The 15,577-nt window shown below is 38.8% G+C and overlaps 1 protein-coding gene across 4 annotated transcripts in view; it reads right to left on the bottom strand.

Moving 5' to 3' along the window:
• clstn2b (calsyntenin 2b) overlaps positions 1-15,577 on the bottom strand; it is an 89,065-nt gene that overhangs the window by 17,951 nt on the left and 55,537 nt on the right. For all 4 annotated transcript variants that reach the window (XM_067451250.1, XM_067451248.1, XM_067451249.1 and 1 more), the window contains exons 8-9: positions 14,052-14,173; positions 5,474-5,636 (exon numbers count right to left, since the gene is read on the bottom strand). In XM_067451250.1, the coding sequence (XP_067307351.1) occupies positions 5,474-5,636; positions 14,052-14,173 (285 nt within the window). The remainder of the gene's footprint in view (positions 1-5,473; positions 5,637-14,051; positions 14,174-15,577) is intronic.

Here is a 15,577-nt window from a genome sequence, read left to right as displayed (position 1 = left end):
AATATTTAGTTTCATGACCATTTTTTACTCTCTGTCTGACAAATAGAATTAAATGGGCAGTAATAAATTAATTGATACTCAACAAGAATGCATTAAATTGATCAAAAGTGACAGTAAAGACATTAATAATATTACAAAAGATTTAAACTTTGCTGTTCTTTTGAACTTTTCATACATCAGAGAATCCTGAAAGAAAAAAATGTATTGTGGTTTCCACAAAAATATGAAGCAGCACAACTGTTTTCAATACTGATAATCATAAATGTTTCTTGAGCTGCGGCTCAACTTATTCAAATAATCATTAATCATGTGACACTGTGGCAATGATGCTGAAAATGCAACTTTGCATCCCAGGAATAAATTACATTTTAAAATGTATTCAAATAGTAAACAGTCATTTTAAATTGTAATAATATTACAAAATATTACTGCATTTTTGAGAGCATAAGAGACTTCCAAAACATTAAAAAAAAATCTTACAGACACAAATCTTTTGAAGAGTGGTGTATATGCGAGTGAGCTTATGGTTGTCGATAGAATGATGGTTTCTGATTGGCCCGTTTTTGCTGCCTAGTTTCCATAAATGGTCATGAATGAATGAGGCATTTATATAGCGCTTTCATATGCACTACTGTACACCCAAAGGGCTTTAAAACTGTGTCATGGGGTTTCTCCTCAACTCCTGGTCTCTCCTGGTCATGGTGGACTATAGAGACAGAGCACATTTAAGCCACGCCCACACCAGGGGGGAAACAATCCAACGCTCTCCATTGACTTTGTATTGCGTGTAGAGGTCGCCTTGTCATTTCTGACTTATAACAAAAACACAGAACAATGTCTAAAAGCTGATGTGACAGGGTATACTGCAAACAAGCTTTAAAAACACTGAATTAAGTTTTTATAAGCGATCCAAAAAAACGAGTGTTTAAGGAGACACAAGTGGATACAGGCAATAAGACGTTAAGCTTCATCAGGAAGAATGGGTGAATTTTGGGATCCTAACACTCAGTATGCCTACGTGTGCAGTAAACATTTAGTCAAATATCCAAATGTCAGTTTTATATATTATATTTCCTGTCGCTGATTACGTTCCCCTCCAGTGGGTACAGTTCTCAGTGTAATATAACGTTGCGCATTGTCTCAATTGCCTGTATCAAGGAGTTCGCTTCACACAATACAAAGTCAAAAGAGATGGTTGGTTTTCAGATTATGACACGTGTCGCTCTGTCTCATAGGGTTTTAAAGATTTCCATATTATACTGTTTTCATGTCCCCTTTTAGTAAACGAGGTGCCTTATACAGCATATAGGATAAAACAATGAACTATGCTGCATTTACAGGGAGGGATTAAGGCACATCTGAATTAAATTTGAAGGGATAGTTCATCCAAAAATGGAAAATCTGTCACCATTTACTGACCCTCAAGTTGTTCCAAACCTGTATATATATTTTTTTTAATGCTGTACACAGGACCACATTTGGAACTACCATAGTATTTTTTCCCCCTACTAGTCAATAAGAAGTGAGATCTGCTTGTTTACACAAATTATTTTAAATATCTTCCTTTGTGTACAGCAGAACAAAGAAATAAAAACATGTCTGGAACAACTTGAGGGTCAGTAAATGATGACAGATTTTTCATTTTTGGGTGAACTATCCCTTTAAACATTATTCCATTTGTAGTAAGAAATAGGTCAATGTAGTCATTAAATATTCACTCTGTTATGTCTAAAGCTATCTTTATTTGTTCTAGATCATTAGACGTAATGATGCTGCCTTGGAAAACCGGTCTGAAACCAGTTATCTGTGGAGGTAGCATCAAAAAGTTATTGACTGATTGGGTAGCTGCCTTTAGTTTCAGACGAAGCCATGGTTACACAGACCCACTTTATTTATCACACACATATAGAAAATACATTCTGGCTTTAGTCAAGCTAGGGGTCTTCAGAAGCAATCATACGATTAAACTTAGATCACTGCTGAAGCCAGATATAATGAGCAATTGCCTGCATCTAACTGCTCCGTATGAGTTTGTGTGTAATGAAGCCTCTCTGAGTGCGTTTGTGATCAGGTGACAGGAGATGAGATTCTGAGCCTCGGGCGATGGCATATTGATGTGTATCAGGCCGGTGTGTGTGTGGGTTTACATGGATGTAGTTTAGGAAGAAAATTGTCACAGCAACATTGGTTAAGAAGTTCAGCCTTGCTGTGATCCTCAAACAAACAGATCAATGTGTCGATAGAGCCGCAGTGTTGCACATTTCAGGAGAATCTGCACTGTCATTAAGCTTGAAACTAATAGGCTTGGTGCTGTCAAGATTTAAGAGGAAACCTGCTTACTTTCTTTTGGGTGCTTTTATGGCTTACTGGAAATGCTGATTATATGGTGCTTTAGAGCTGCATATGCAGCATATAAATGAATGAAATGTTTTTTTGGATTAACTGTTCCTTAAAGGCCAATTCACACCACAGACAAACGGCAACAAACAAGTTGGATGTTGGATTTAGAATTTTATGAAAAATAAATGCCATGTTCACACTGCCCCAACAAACAGATAAACTCGAGCACCCATGGAAAAACAAGATATTCTCCATTCCTTTTAACCAATAAAATAAAAGATTGCAGCTTTCAGACACGACTTTCTTCCAGCATTTGAGGCCGTTTCTATGGTGTTAAATGCTGAGAGCGCATTATTGTAACATAAGAGTGCATCCATGTTTCACTAGTGTAACCCCTCCTGTTCGGAGCGCCCTGCACCAAGTGGGACTCTAACCGGATCCGCCGGCAACAAGGCTAAAGGCTAGAGCGTCTCTTGAGATCAGAGGAGTGAGGTTTATTGACATCAACTACTAGCAGGCCTCCGTTACGCTAGCACAAAACTAACTGGATGTGCACTTTCTTTTTAAAAGTGTAAATCGGACGGTTCATCACGATTCGATACAATATTGATTCTCATAGCCAACGATACAATATTTTCCGATACTTTAAAAAAATCTGCGATATGATTACGATACAATTAGATTCATTTTTCAATATTATGTGCCTATTTTACACAGGTGCACATAGTCAGATTTAGTGCACATAGTGAGACATTGAGAAATCCACAAATAAAAAATTCACAGTATGACAGCCAAAGAAAATATTTTAGGCTTTGGTGCTAAAAAGTGTAATCTAAACTTTTTTATTTATATAATTTAAAAATTATATATAAATACTATACAATTAAAACGCATTTATTTTAAATGTATAGCACAGATTTTTTATGAAGCAACAATATATTATAGGTAGGACAGAAAACGATATGCTATTAATATCCTTTCATTGTGCAAAAGTATATGAAAGGCTCCAAACAGAGCTGCACAAAGCGCTTATGCGCGTCTCGTGTGCAGAATGATGTGCTTCAAGCAACACAGCAACAATATGCCACAGTTTATTTCTTAACAGTTTTAAATTTCAGTGTGAAGAGCGATTCATAGTGCTCTGTTCTCCTTATATGTAAAACCATACACCTTTATCTACTGAAGCACAAAAAAGAACTTTGTGAAACCACACATAAGCAAAAACACATCAACCACTTTCAAGGCCCAGAAAGGAAGCTGTTCACATTATAAACCAACGTAAACCAATGTCGACCAATAATGAGCCGGCGTTGTGATGTAAAACCTGGAAGAGCTGCACTCTGTTTACTTTGTGAATAAAATAGAAGAATGATGTTGAAGAGAAGAGAGAAAGTCATTATTTTTGTTCATTTTTTGCACACAAAAAGAATTCTCGTCGCTTTATCATATTAAGGTTGAACCACTGGAGTCACATGGACTAATTTAATGATGTCTTTACTTCCCTTCTGGACCTTGAAAGTTGCAATGACATTGCTGCGTATGTGTGGCTAAGACACCTCTCAGATTTCATCAGAAATATCTTCATTTGTGTTCTGAAGATGAATGAAGGCCTTATACGTTTGGAACGACATGAGGGTGAATAATTAATAACATTTTTAATTTTTGGATGAACTATCCCTTTAATGCACATAAATGTTTTGGTAAAAGCAGTATTGTTTTTGTATTATAGTATTAATATTTTGAGTTAGCTGCTATTTTTTTCATTTTCATTGTAGTTAATTTTAGTCATTTTTATGTGCTTTCTCCCTTTTTATTCGTTTTTAAAATATATATTATTTGATGTATTTAGCTTTAATTATCTATTTAGTTTTAGTCATTTTAGTACTTCAGTTTAAACAACTTATCTTTTTTAAGTTTTTAAACTTTAAGATTTTCATCTACTAAGTATACTTATTTTAGCTTTATTTTGATTAACAAAATATTTTTAATAGTTTTAGTTTAAAAATAAGTATGATGTTTAGGACCAGATTTACTAACTGCTTGCTCCAGCACAAACCTTCTTTGGGCATTAAAAAACTACGGTCAGGATTTATTAAAGATATGCAGTCATAAATCAACGCTGAAAATGCACGGAGAGGGTTATTTTCGCGGCTGAAATTATTGCATATGCGTTTGTAGGAGTACAGATGCTAAATTTATGGGAGGAGAGTATTGAAATGAATCATGCCAGGGCTTTTAATAAAGGTTTTAAATGCCATTTTTTACCGCACAACAAAGCACAGCTTAAACCAGATGCCAATTTGCACTGCTCGTGGTAGATTGTGTTGGTCATTATGGAAGTTATGCATTTGTGTCTTTTAATTTGCGTGTTGTTAACTTAAGCTTTCCACTTCCCTCTGCGCTTTTATGGAATTGCGTGCTTATGTTAATTTGCCCTGTTTAGTAAATCTGGCCCCTAGTTGGTTAATAATAACATCACTGAGTAAAGGGGCTCCTATGACAAAAAATATTCATATTGGCCGATTAGTGTTAAAAATATAATTTATCATATTTTATCTATATACACAAAACTGTGTACAAACTGAACCAAAATTGTGACCACAGAAACGATCCATGAGAAACCGTTATACCCCTCTAGCTACAAAAATCTTTAAAAGAGCAAATGTCCAGTCAGCTTTTGCACAGTTTTTCCCTTTTGATTTTATTCCACATGCACAAGTGATTTTTATTTTCTTTCTTTCTTTCTTTTATTTTTTTTTATCTTCCTCTCTCTTATTTTTATTTCATTGTGAAACAAAGAAACTCAGAGACGCAGAAAGACAGGTTGGGCAGTTCAAGTCTTGTGTTTTGAAGCTTTTTATTAGTTTTTTTTATTTATTAGAAGCTGTGTTCTTATTGCTGAAAAGAAAGATGGAATAAATGAGGAAAATAAGTTTTAAAAGCAAAAGAAAGAATGCTGGTAAAGTAAAGAGATGTTTGTTTAATAGAAGAATTGTTCATTGTGGATTTGCCTTCTCTGAGAATTTACATTTCTGTTTTCAAGTTAATGACCTCTGGAGCACGTTCCGCCACATGCACATTAACCACGCCCACAAAACACACTAGACACGCCCCCACACCCCATCCCGCTAACCTTGCCAGCAGGCTCCTACAGTCAGCTGCACATCAATCTGAGAGGAGTGGATGGGCCAGTCATCCGTTACTAGGTAAGGGTCGTAGGTCACGCCGTCCACATATAGAGTCACCACTGGGACGTCAACGCTGATGACGTAATAATGCCACTCCTTATCACAGATCTAAGAGAAAGAGGAGGAGAATTTCATCATATCAGCATGATTTCTGTTAATAAACGCACATAAAGGCATTGTTTTGATATAGTAACCTCTAGCGGCAAAAAATTACATATTGTGGCTTTAACAAAAATCAAAACCCTAACTACGATCAATAGTGGTAATAGAAAACCTCACCTTAGTGAATATGCTTACATATGCCTCATTGTCATTTTGAATAAGTTTATTTTTCGTGCTACAGCGCAGTGATAAGGGGAATATCTGTCTCTGTTAGGCCCATTTGGACCACTGCCACTCAAAAGCACACGGCAGCAGACGGTTTCTGCTCGCTCTGTCACACACAGTGTGTGTTTGTGTATTTGTGTGTTCTGGCAGGTGGTCTGGGTCGTAGAGTCTAGTGGAACTGATTGTTACACCCTCACACGAAACGGCTGTGAGAAACCATCAGACACGTCTCATCTTCACTACACCTTTCCTCCTGCACCTGAAATCTCACCATCCGTCTTCCTTCTCTCACTTCTTCTCACCGTCTCACTCTCTACTACCAAATAAATCGGGCTTCAATTTGGTTGTAGAGACCGAGACAGTAAGAAGTGAGAGAAGGAAGACGGATGGTGAGATTTCAGGTGCAGGAGGAAAGATGTAGTGAAGAGCAGTCCACATGGGGTGTCACCGACTAAGGATTTACACATTAGAATCAGATATGTCGAATCTTTCTACGGTTGACTGACTCAGCGCCGCGTCACGTCTTTAAAATATTGAGCACCCCCATATTGCCAAAATGGTATGATCCTCGTTTCATAACACCCGCGAAGATTCGACCGTGAGATCGGTTGTCGAATCCGGCTCCGCATATCGATGCATCGAATCTTCGACTATTCGGGGTCACCCCTACAGTCCACACACACACACACACACACACACACACACACACACTGTTGTACATATATGCATTTTGTGAGAGTTTAAGATAAATCTTTTATTACTACTGGAGCTGCCAGTTTGCTAAGTTTCAAATAATTATTAAACCTCAAGCACAAACGATGAAAAAGCCACAGCATCCTTGGCGCATTCAGTGTCTGACTTCACTCACTTGTTCTCATTCACTCCTTCAAGTGGACTATATTAGTGAAGTAATGCAAGGAATAGTGAATGAGGGTAAAGTGGGCCATTTCGAACACAGCATTAGTTTCCCCAGTGTGGTTTATTGATTGATCCTGTTGTCTTGTTAATGAACTCATTAGCTCTTTTGTTTTCTCTGTGTACTTAAAGCCCTAGTGAAATGGCTGGAAACATGTAGTATTATTCAATGTGTCGACATTATTTCCACTGAAACAGGAAGCGAGGGCAGGGCATATTGAACAGCTTCTCCTCTTTTTTAAAATAGCCAATAGCATTTTGTTTATATCACAGCTCGGCTTTGTTGAGCTCGGAAAAGCCGCAGTTTCCTCTTAATCTCTAACATTTCTCCTCTTAATCTCCTCCATATCGGTTTAAATACAGCATTCTTTGCAGAACTCAAACGGGTCTGATGCTTTTTCTGGTCTGCATCCACTTTCATATGGTCTGTGATGCAGATTTGTGATGTTTGTGTACTGTTCGATTAACTGAGACTTCCTCACAGCACTTCCAGGCTGTTGCCCTTGTTTGTTTCGTTGCTTCTATTGCTCTCCTCTTTTGTAAGTCGCTTTGGATAAATGTGTCTGCTAAATGATTAAATGTAAATGTAAAATGATCTGCTCTGTGCTATCTTGTCTCTAGGCTGGAGCTGCGATGGCTAGCGTGACACTAACGTGAAACCAGACTTCATTTGCCCTAATGGAAAGCATATTTACACTGTCTGAATGTTGTCTGTCCCCTATATCAGTCATTCACAAACTGTGATATATATATATATACCACTAGTGGTCCATGAGGGTACTGCAGGTGGTCCGTGGAAAAGCAAAATAAAATAATATTTTTATAATATAATATAATATTATTTTACCAGGAAATTCCCATAAAAAGTAAAAAGAATATGTAGGCCTATATTGATATAACATTTGTATTAAATTGTCAAGTTATTGTGCAATTACTAAAATAGCCTAGTGGCGCTCGGCCGTGACGTTCAAGTTCAGTGCCGTTATGGATCGGTGGATAGCAACGCTGAAGAGAAAAGAGACAGAGGCAGAAGTTACAAAAAATGAAGAGATTGACAGTGAGTCGGATGCATCTATGAGCCAGATTCATCATAAAAAAACAAAGAAAAGGAGGGTTAAGAGAAAATACTACGAAAGCTATTTAACATTAGGGCGCTTGAGTAAATAAATAAATGAAATATGTGTCAGCTGTTGTGTGCTGTAAACTTTCCTTTAACAAGCCTTTTGTACTGATGTGATGATATAGTTTTAGTGCTAGTAAGCCTATTTAGAGGTGCGGATTAATTCAGGCAGGACTGTGTGTAGACATATTTTATTATGTGTTATGAGGTGGTCCGCAATTTTTTTTGATTACAAATAGTGGTCCACACACACAAAAAGTTTGAAAACCCCTGCCCTATATAGTGCACTATGTGCCATTCACCATGTAGAAAATAGTTCATGTGTGAAAAGTGACCAATTTCAGCCGCAGCTTCTGCGTTTAATATAGGGGGCGAGGCTTCAGATTCTAGAGAGCATTTGATTGGACAGCAAATCTGATGAAAAGCTCAAGTGCAGAGTGATGTCATCAAAGTCACTGAGAGACTGGTGTTTCTCAATGTCAAGGATGCTTTCTTGGAAGGACTGATCCTTCCAAGTCACTTCCTTCAGAGGCTAGGCGAGGCTCCTCTTTAGCATTCGGAGAACACATAAATGGAACAGGCCAGCAAGTGCACTACATTGCATCATTACGTCAGTGAAAAGGTCCGTTGGCCATCAGTAACGTTATTTGTATTTTTTTTTATATCAATACAGTAGTAATTTGTACCGGCATTTAAACGTTAAACTTTACTTATATTCACGGTTATAACAAATGTTTGGTAACGTAAATAAAAGCATTGTGGCAAGCAGCGAGGTGAGGGACAGTGAGAGCGGGCCGGTGGAGTGATAATGAGCGGCAGCTGATCGCCACACCGGTCTCTGCTCACGGCAGAATGACGGGAGTATAATTGGAGGAGCGTGGAAGACGAGAGAGGACTAGGCCTGGACTTTATGTTATGGTTTGTTTATGTTTTATTATGTGTGTGCGGGCAGTCGCCCGTGAGGAGCTTCCCGCGTTACTTTCGTTTTGTTTATTATTTTTTATAAAGTTGTTGAACGTTCGCCGGTTCCCGCCTCCTTCCTTTCCATCTACGAACCCCGATACAAGCATATTTGCCCCGTTCATGCTCCGACTCCGGGAATGTCTGAAGATAGCAAAGCTGCACGCATAGGATTGTGGGTGATTTGAGAACGCGAAGAGCGCAAAGGCTACTCATATGCATCCTTTCCTGTATATGACCTTGGTTGAAATTCCGAGGATCCTCGACATTGGAACAGTCCTTCGTCGGATGTCGATGACATGGCATCCTTGGAATTCTTGCTTCCGAGGATCCTTCCTTGATATTGAGAAACGCCTTATGTTTTGAATGCTTCTATCTTCTAAATTAGAACTGTCACTGTTTTAGAACACACTAGCTTATAGATAACAGGCTTACATATTTATACCAAAACACATACTATTTCATACTATACATGCCAAAAAAAGCCACAAAAAAATGAATTAAACTTTGATTTCAGGGAGACTTTAAGCCTGCAATTTGAGTTATTTCTTAGTCCTGTAATGTTTATTTTCCCTGATTATGTGCCTTTGGATTTTTTTTTTTTTTTTAAAGGACTGTTTACTCTGATAATCATAGTCATCGTGCACTTCATATCAGCCACAAACTATTACAGCATTGTAATAAAGTTCGTAGATGGGAAGCAAGGAGGCGGGAACCGGCGAACACAAACACTTTAATTCAAAATAAATAAACAAAACGAAAGTAAAACCGCGGGCAGCCCCTCACGGACGACTGCCTACCAACACCTAATAAAACGTAAACAAAACATAGCATAAATCCAGGCCTGGTCCTCTCTTGTCTTCCGCTGCCTTGGCTCCTCCTTTTATGCTCCCGTCACTTGGCCGCGAGACGAGACCGGTGCGTCACGCAGCTGGTACTCATTACCACTCGTCACCGGCCCGCTCTCGCAGTCCCTCACCCCGCTGCTTGCCACACCACAAGCATGTTTTTATAATTGTAATTAATATTGCAAAAAAAAATTGCCTACACCCTAGCAACCATATAGAAATGTGCCAGCTGACTAAAACACCCAAACATCTTAACTTTTTTGATTAAAAATGCAAAAAAAACAATTTTTATTATTTTATTTACTTATATGTACTCTGTATTTTGTACTGCGCAAGAGGCGTGATCAATGAGCATAATTTAAATGACTCTGTATGCAATTGGCAAGTCGTTGAACCAATCAGACCACAAGATGCGTGATCAACGGGCAACGACCCATCGCTTCTCTATCTGTCATCGTGTTAAACCCGCCAATAGCACGCCAGGTGGATAAGCTAGTCTGTGATTGGTTCCCGCAAAAGTGTAACAGAAGCAGTAGAAATGAATGTACAGGTCTCAAGAGTTGCAGGGCAAAATCAAATGGCAGATCAGGCTGGGTTTAGCCAGTCTAGAGAATCATGATACATGAAAAAAAAAATGATGGTACAGAAACAAGCAAAATATGTTAATGACCGGCGTCGTGAGATTCAGCCAGAGCGAGTGTAATTTTTTTTTTTCAGTTTTTCCTTAATCGATTTCTTCTCTCTGTGAACATAGGTCATCATTCTGTGTTCTTATTATGAATTAATTGATTTATTTTTCATTAAATTTAACTTTTATACTCTGTTTGTATTCGTCTCGTATTCTATTCAGTGTTTTTCAAACTCTCTTCTCTTTCTATGGTTCTCAGTGTCTCTGGGCAGACATCGATTTTCTGCAGGTGTGTGTGTGTGAGAGAGAGAGAGAGAATTTGTGGTTGTGGACGGTAGTAGTGGCATTCAGTCCTGTGAATTGTAGTTGAATTACTGTTATTTTACTTGTAGCGCACATTACTGTGGTTTACGATTTATATATATATATGTGTGTGTGTGTGTATACGTACAGAAAACCAGTATGCCCTGTGAATTCATCCATGCTAGGACGAGCACACAGTGTGTCAATGGGATCCCTGGAGAGCAGAGCATCTTACTGTGATATTTTCTCTGTGTGTGTGTAAATGTACAGCGCTGAATCGATAGAGATGGTAAAAGACTTATAGCCACACTAAGCCAAAGTCCACTTAATGGCAAGGCAATTTATCAAAGAGAGAGTGAGCGAGAGAGGTAGAAGGAGAACAGTAGAGAGAAAGCATTTTTTTCAATTGCTCAAACGCTGCGAGTACACTGGGTACTTTCAAAGTTACTGCAGTGCTATTGTGTGTCTGTGTGAATTGTCTATTTGTCTTTTTTCTATCTATTTTTCCCCTATTACAGCAACTGTCTATTACCTATTTTCTGGCAATTGCACAGTTTTTTCTCTCAAGTTTGGTTCTTCAAACATGAGTCTACCGACAACAAGAGTAGGCTAAATAGAAACGTAAAGAATTATACACCTGAGAAGTATATGTTTGTGCGGAGAATTTGACTGCTAATTGCTTTGTAAACGAGGCAGAGTTCACAAAGAAACTTTTGTCGACAAATGTAGCAGCCAACTGTATTGGATCTGACAGCAGCTAAAGCTATGTGATTACAAAAGTATTAATTGATTGAGGCTGTAATATCTGTCGTGGTCATGCAATAAATGCATAATGCAAGATATCCAAAAGCTATAACAATAGTCTCTTTTGATTAAACCCAAATAATATGCATAGGAGAATGCTAGGAGAATCTACAAACCAACCACTTAAACCTAAGACAATGTCACGTATATGTTTAATTTGTATTGTATAAGCGTATATGTTTAACACGTTTAATTTGTATTGACCTTTAGTTTGCATTCATCAGTCACCTCTTTCCATTGTTCCTAACTTCCTAGTTTCCCGCCATTCGTTAGTTTTCATGGGCACTGATTAATCGTCACAGCTGTTCACCACTGTCTCATCATCACTGTTCATTTAAGTTCTTCTTGTTCTCATTTATTGTCCAGGATTGTTTGTGTAGAGTACGCTGTTTGCGCCCATGGACACTGTTTCGTATTTTGAAAATCTGTTTTAAGTTATTTAATAAATCTTGTTCTATTTTCATCATAATTTTCTTCTTCCTTGGAGTATATTATTACAGAATACTGGACCTATCAAAAGGAAAAATGGAACTTGCTTCCATCAATTTTGAGCTGATGGGATGCTTTAACATACCCACTGGAGCCACAATCTTTTCATTTGACAGCCATTCCCTCAACTCTGCATTTGCTTGCTCCATTCAGCCCCTAATCATTAGCCCTTCCATGCAGCCAAGATCCACCTTGAAGCTTCCGGTGCCCAGCACTGCCATGGCGTGAAGAGTCCCAGGCTCAGCCCCATCCCTTAGAGCCCTTAATTCCACCTCGGACCTCAACCAATTGGCTCCGCCGTTGCTTCCCTCCCCCTTGGCTCCACCCGGGGACATTGTTCCTTCGGCTCCACCGGGCTCCCTTGTTCCACCGGCTTCGCCCTGGTCAGTCGTCGCCCCACCATCGCCACAGACTTCCGGGCTGTCGGCTACAATCCATCCCTCTAACCCTACAGATCCTTTTGTGTTTTCGCCTCCATGGTCTCTTCCATAAGCTCCTCCACAATAAATATATGACCATCTGCTCCTCCCTAGTCATCTTTGTTTGTATGTCTGCCTACATTTACCAGCCCTTTGCCTTTTCCTCGCCTACCTCCCAAACACCACCACAACCCCTCCATAATCTCTTATGTTTTGGCGCAAGGTCACACCTTCCAGGTTCCTTTCTGCTTCATTTTCATAAACTTTTAGTTTGCATTCGTCAATCACCAGTTTACATTGTTCCTATTTTTTTCAGAAATTTATTCATTTTGTAAAAGTATAATGCATTAGAATGCATAATTTTGCATGGCGTTTCATCAAGTGCAATTAAACATTGGAATTGGCATTTATGTAATTGAGCCGGCACTCAGCACTCGCCCATGAAAACTTCACATTTGTATTAATATTCATTGCTTTAATATCCATTTTCATAATGGAAACACAACACCAACCACTTACTAATTAAATTAAAGTCTCAGATTCTTTAAAAAAGCTAATTTAATTAGATTACTTTCTGCTGGGAGAAGAAAGAAAAAGCCTTTAGGAAATATAAAAAAGATCACTCATGTTCTTTGATGTTTGATACGCGCAAAGACCAAAATATTTCTCCCTCAGGCCAGTGGACCCTCAACCTGATATATTTTATGTAATACATTTATGTATTCATGAAACTACATTATGAAATTCATTTTAAGGTGGGGTGAAGTTCTTCAAGAGCTTGTTCTCCACGGGGAAAAACGTCTCTTTGATGCTTAAAATGTCTGTAGAATCTTTAAACTATCTTCGCATCTTCTAATGCTGAGCATGTAGGTAGCAAATGTACAGTTATGGTAATGAAGATTTCAAAGGAAAAGGCCCAAATAAGAAATGAATGCAACAGCACTGCTTAAAAACCATACTGTCCATAACACGGCTCCTCATTCCCACAGTTTGAAGTTTGATGCTCTGATGTTTAAGTTGAACTTAAGTTTGTTTGTTTTATACAGCAGAACTTTGCATATCCCCTGTGCCCGATGCTGTTAGTTCGTGTTTTAAAAGCCCCCTGCCATTTTTCTGATGGGTTTTTAAGTGGTCTTTGGCACGAATGTTCATGCAGTTCGTGGTTATTTTTGTGTTTTGCTGCATTTGTGTGTTTGTTCTCTCAGATGATTAAGTCTTCCTGCGAGGTCTGTTCTCTGGCACAGCAGTGAGGACAATTCACTCTTAATGACTTCACTGTTCTCTCTCTCCCATCTTTCTCATTGTAAGGCTTTATCTTCCCCCTAAAGTTATTTGCATAATTATATGCTTAATGATAGACTAACTAAAGAATTGTCGCATGATGAAGGATTCAATTAACCTGCAGCAGACCTGTGAATCTAAACACGACACGAATGAAACGACAGGACATCACAGAAAGGATGACATTAAGAGGAAAGTAATTGCTAATATTTTATAGAAGGTGGCTGTTTTTACACTTGCAGTAAAGAATATATGTCAAGTTTCTTTTGTCAATAAAATTTGCAGAGCAAGAAGGAGTGAACAATTAGGATGTAATGATTAGCATCTATCTATCTGTCTATCTGTCTGTCTATAGCTAATAGCTAACATGCATGCAAGAATGATTATGTTCTGTATTCATCTGAAGAAATTCTTACTTATCTCTCATACCTGCTCTAATTTCCAGTGGAATTCTGCCGGTCTGAAGGAGTCGGTCTGTGTGTAGTCCGTCCTCAGCAGGAACACCAGCCTGCAGTTATGCACATACAGAGAGTAATGGTGTCGGTTCATTTCTGGGAGAGACAGAGAAAGTGATAGAGATGGAGAGACAAAGAGAGCACAGACAGGTCAAGAGACAGACAGAGAATACAATTACCTCTTGACATACAGGATAATATCTCTAAATTGAACCTGAGAGAAAAGAAACGGCACCATTTGGTGTGTGTTTATCTATATAGAGATCCTGACAGGAGAGGATTGTTAACTTAACAGGGTTTGAAGTAGCGCTCCAATCATCCACTACAAATGAAATTCTGATCTCAACTGTTTCCTCTTGAACCCTGCTGAAAAGACCAGCGTGTTCCACAATGCTGACCCTCTGTCCTCCTGATTGGTTTCAGCTGGTTTGTGCTGGTTTGTTGCTAGTATAGCAAAGAAACCAGCAAAGTATTTCTAGTAAAGGCTGATCATGGAAGTCTTGGTGGACAAGCTATAGATACACCCTTTTTTTCCTGTGTGAAATACAAAAGCCTTCTAAAAAGCGGAAGATTTCCATGCTATTACAGAGGAAGTAATTATGGAAATATCAGTTCTGTCTCAGATATTTATTCTGGTATTGCTTGGGGCTCTTAGAAATAGACACAAATGAGTCATGGCCTTCTTTTAATGATCTGAGTGTATGGTCTGAAGCACATGGTGCAGGTACACTTAAACCGTGTCCGAACCCACTTTTGCTAGTTTATCGAGAGAAAAAACACGGTCGGAGCACCAGCCGCATGGTCTAAAAGGGTTGTACCTATTCTCTTAGGCCCCATTTACACTGCATGGTTCAAGTGACCCAATTCCGATTTTTTCCTCTCATGTGGCACAGATCGGATATGACATGTGAACGTGTAAGCAGTAAAAAAACGCATGAATTCCGATATCCTCAGGTCGGATTCAGGCCTCACTCATATGTGGTAATAAATTAGCGTCTGCCATGTAAGCGGTCAAATTGGATATTCCCCAGTAAATGCGAGTCGTACGTCATTGAAAAAAGGACGGAGGCGAATGACGTCAACTGCGATCAAGGGACAGTGTTGCCAAGTTCACGGTTTTCATGCAGAATTGGGATACAGTTTTGAGTTGCAGTTGGACGGGTTTTGTTGTGAAAACCTGGCAACCCTGTCAAGGGCTCTCCTCTTTTTCTCCGCCTTAGGAGAGAAATGTTTTGCCGACTTTAAAGATGTGTGGAACAGTGCAGACAGCAAAACATTGTGCAATCATGCGCAATCATGTGTCTGCATATCGCGCTGTTTTACTTCCTTTCACCGGTTAAGAATGTCTTGGGCGGTTTTGCCAGTGTACAGTGTAAATGCAAATATCGGATACGAGTCGCTTTTGAAAAAATGATGTAAGCGGGTAGTCAAAAAAATCGGATATAGTCACCAAATCGGAATAGTGCATCAAGACCTGCAGTGTAAATGCAGCCTTAATGA

This window comes from Pseudorasbora parva, chromosome 8 (genome assembly GCF_024679245.1).
Source record: "Pseudorasbora parva isolate DD20220531a chromosome 8, ASM2467924v1, whole genome shotgun sequence".
Lineage (NCBI taxonomy): Eukaryota > Metazoa > Chordata > Actinopteri > Cypriniformes > Gobionidae > Pseudorasbora > Pseudorasbora parva.
The sequence above is the reverse complement of the archived record's forward strand: the minus strand, read 5'-3'. Positions and strand labels throughout refer to the sequence as shown.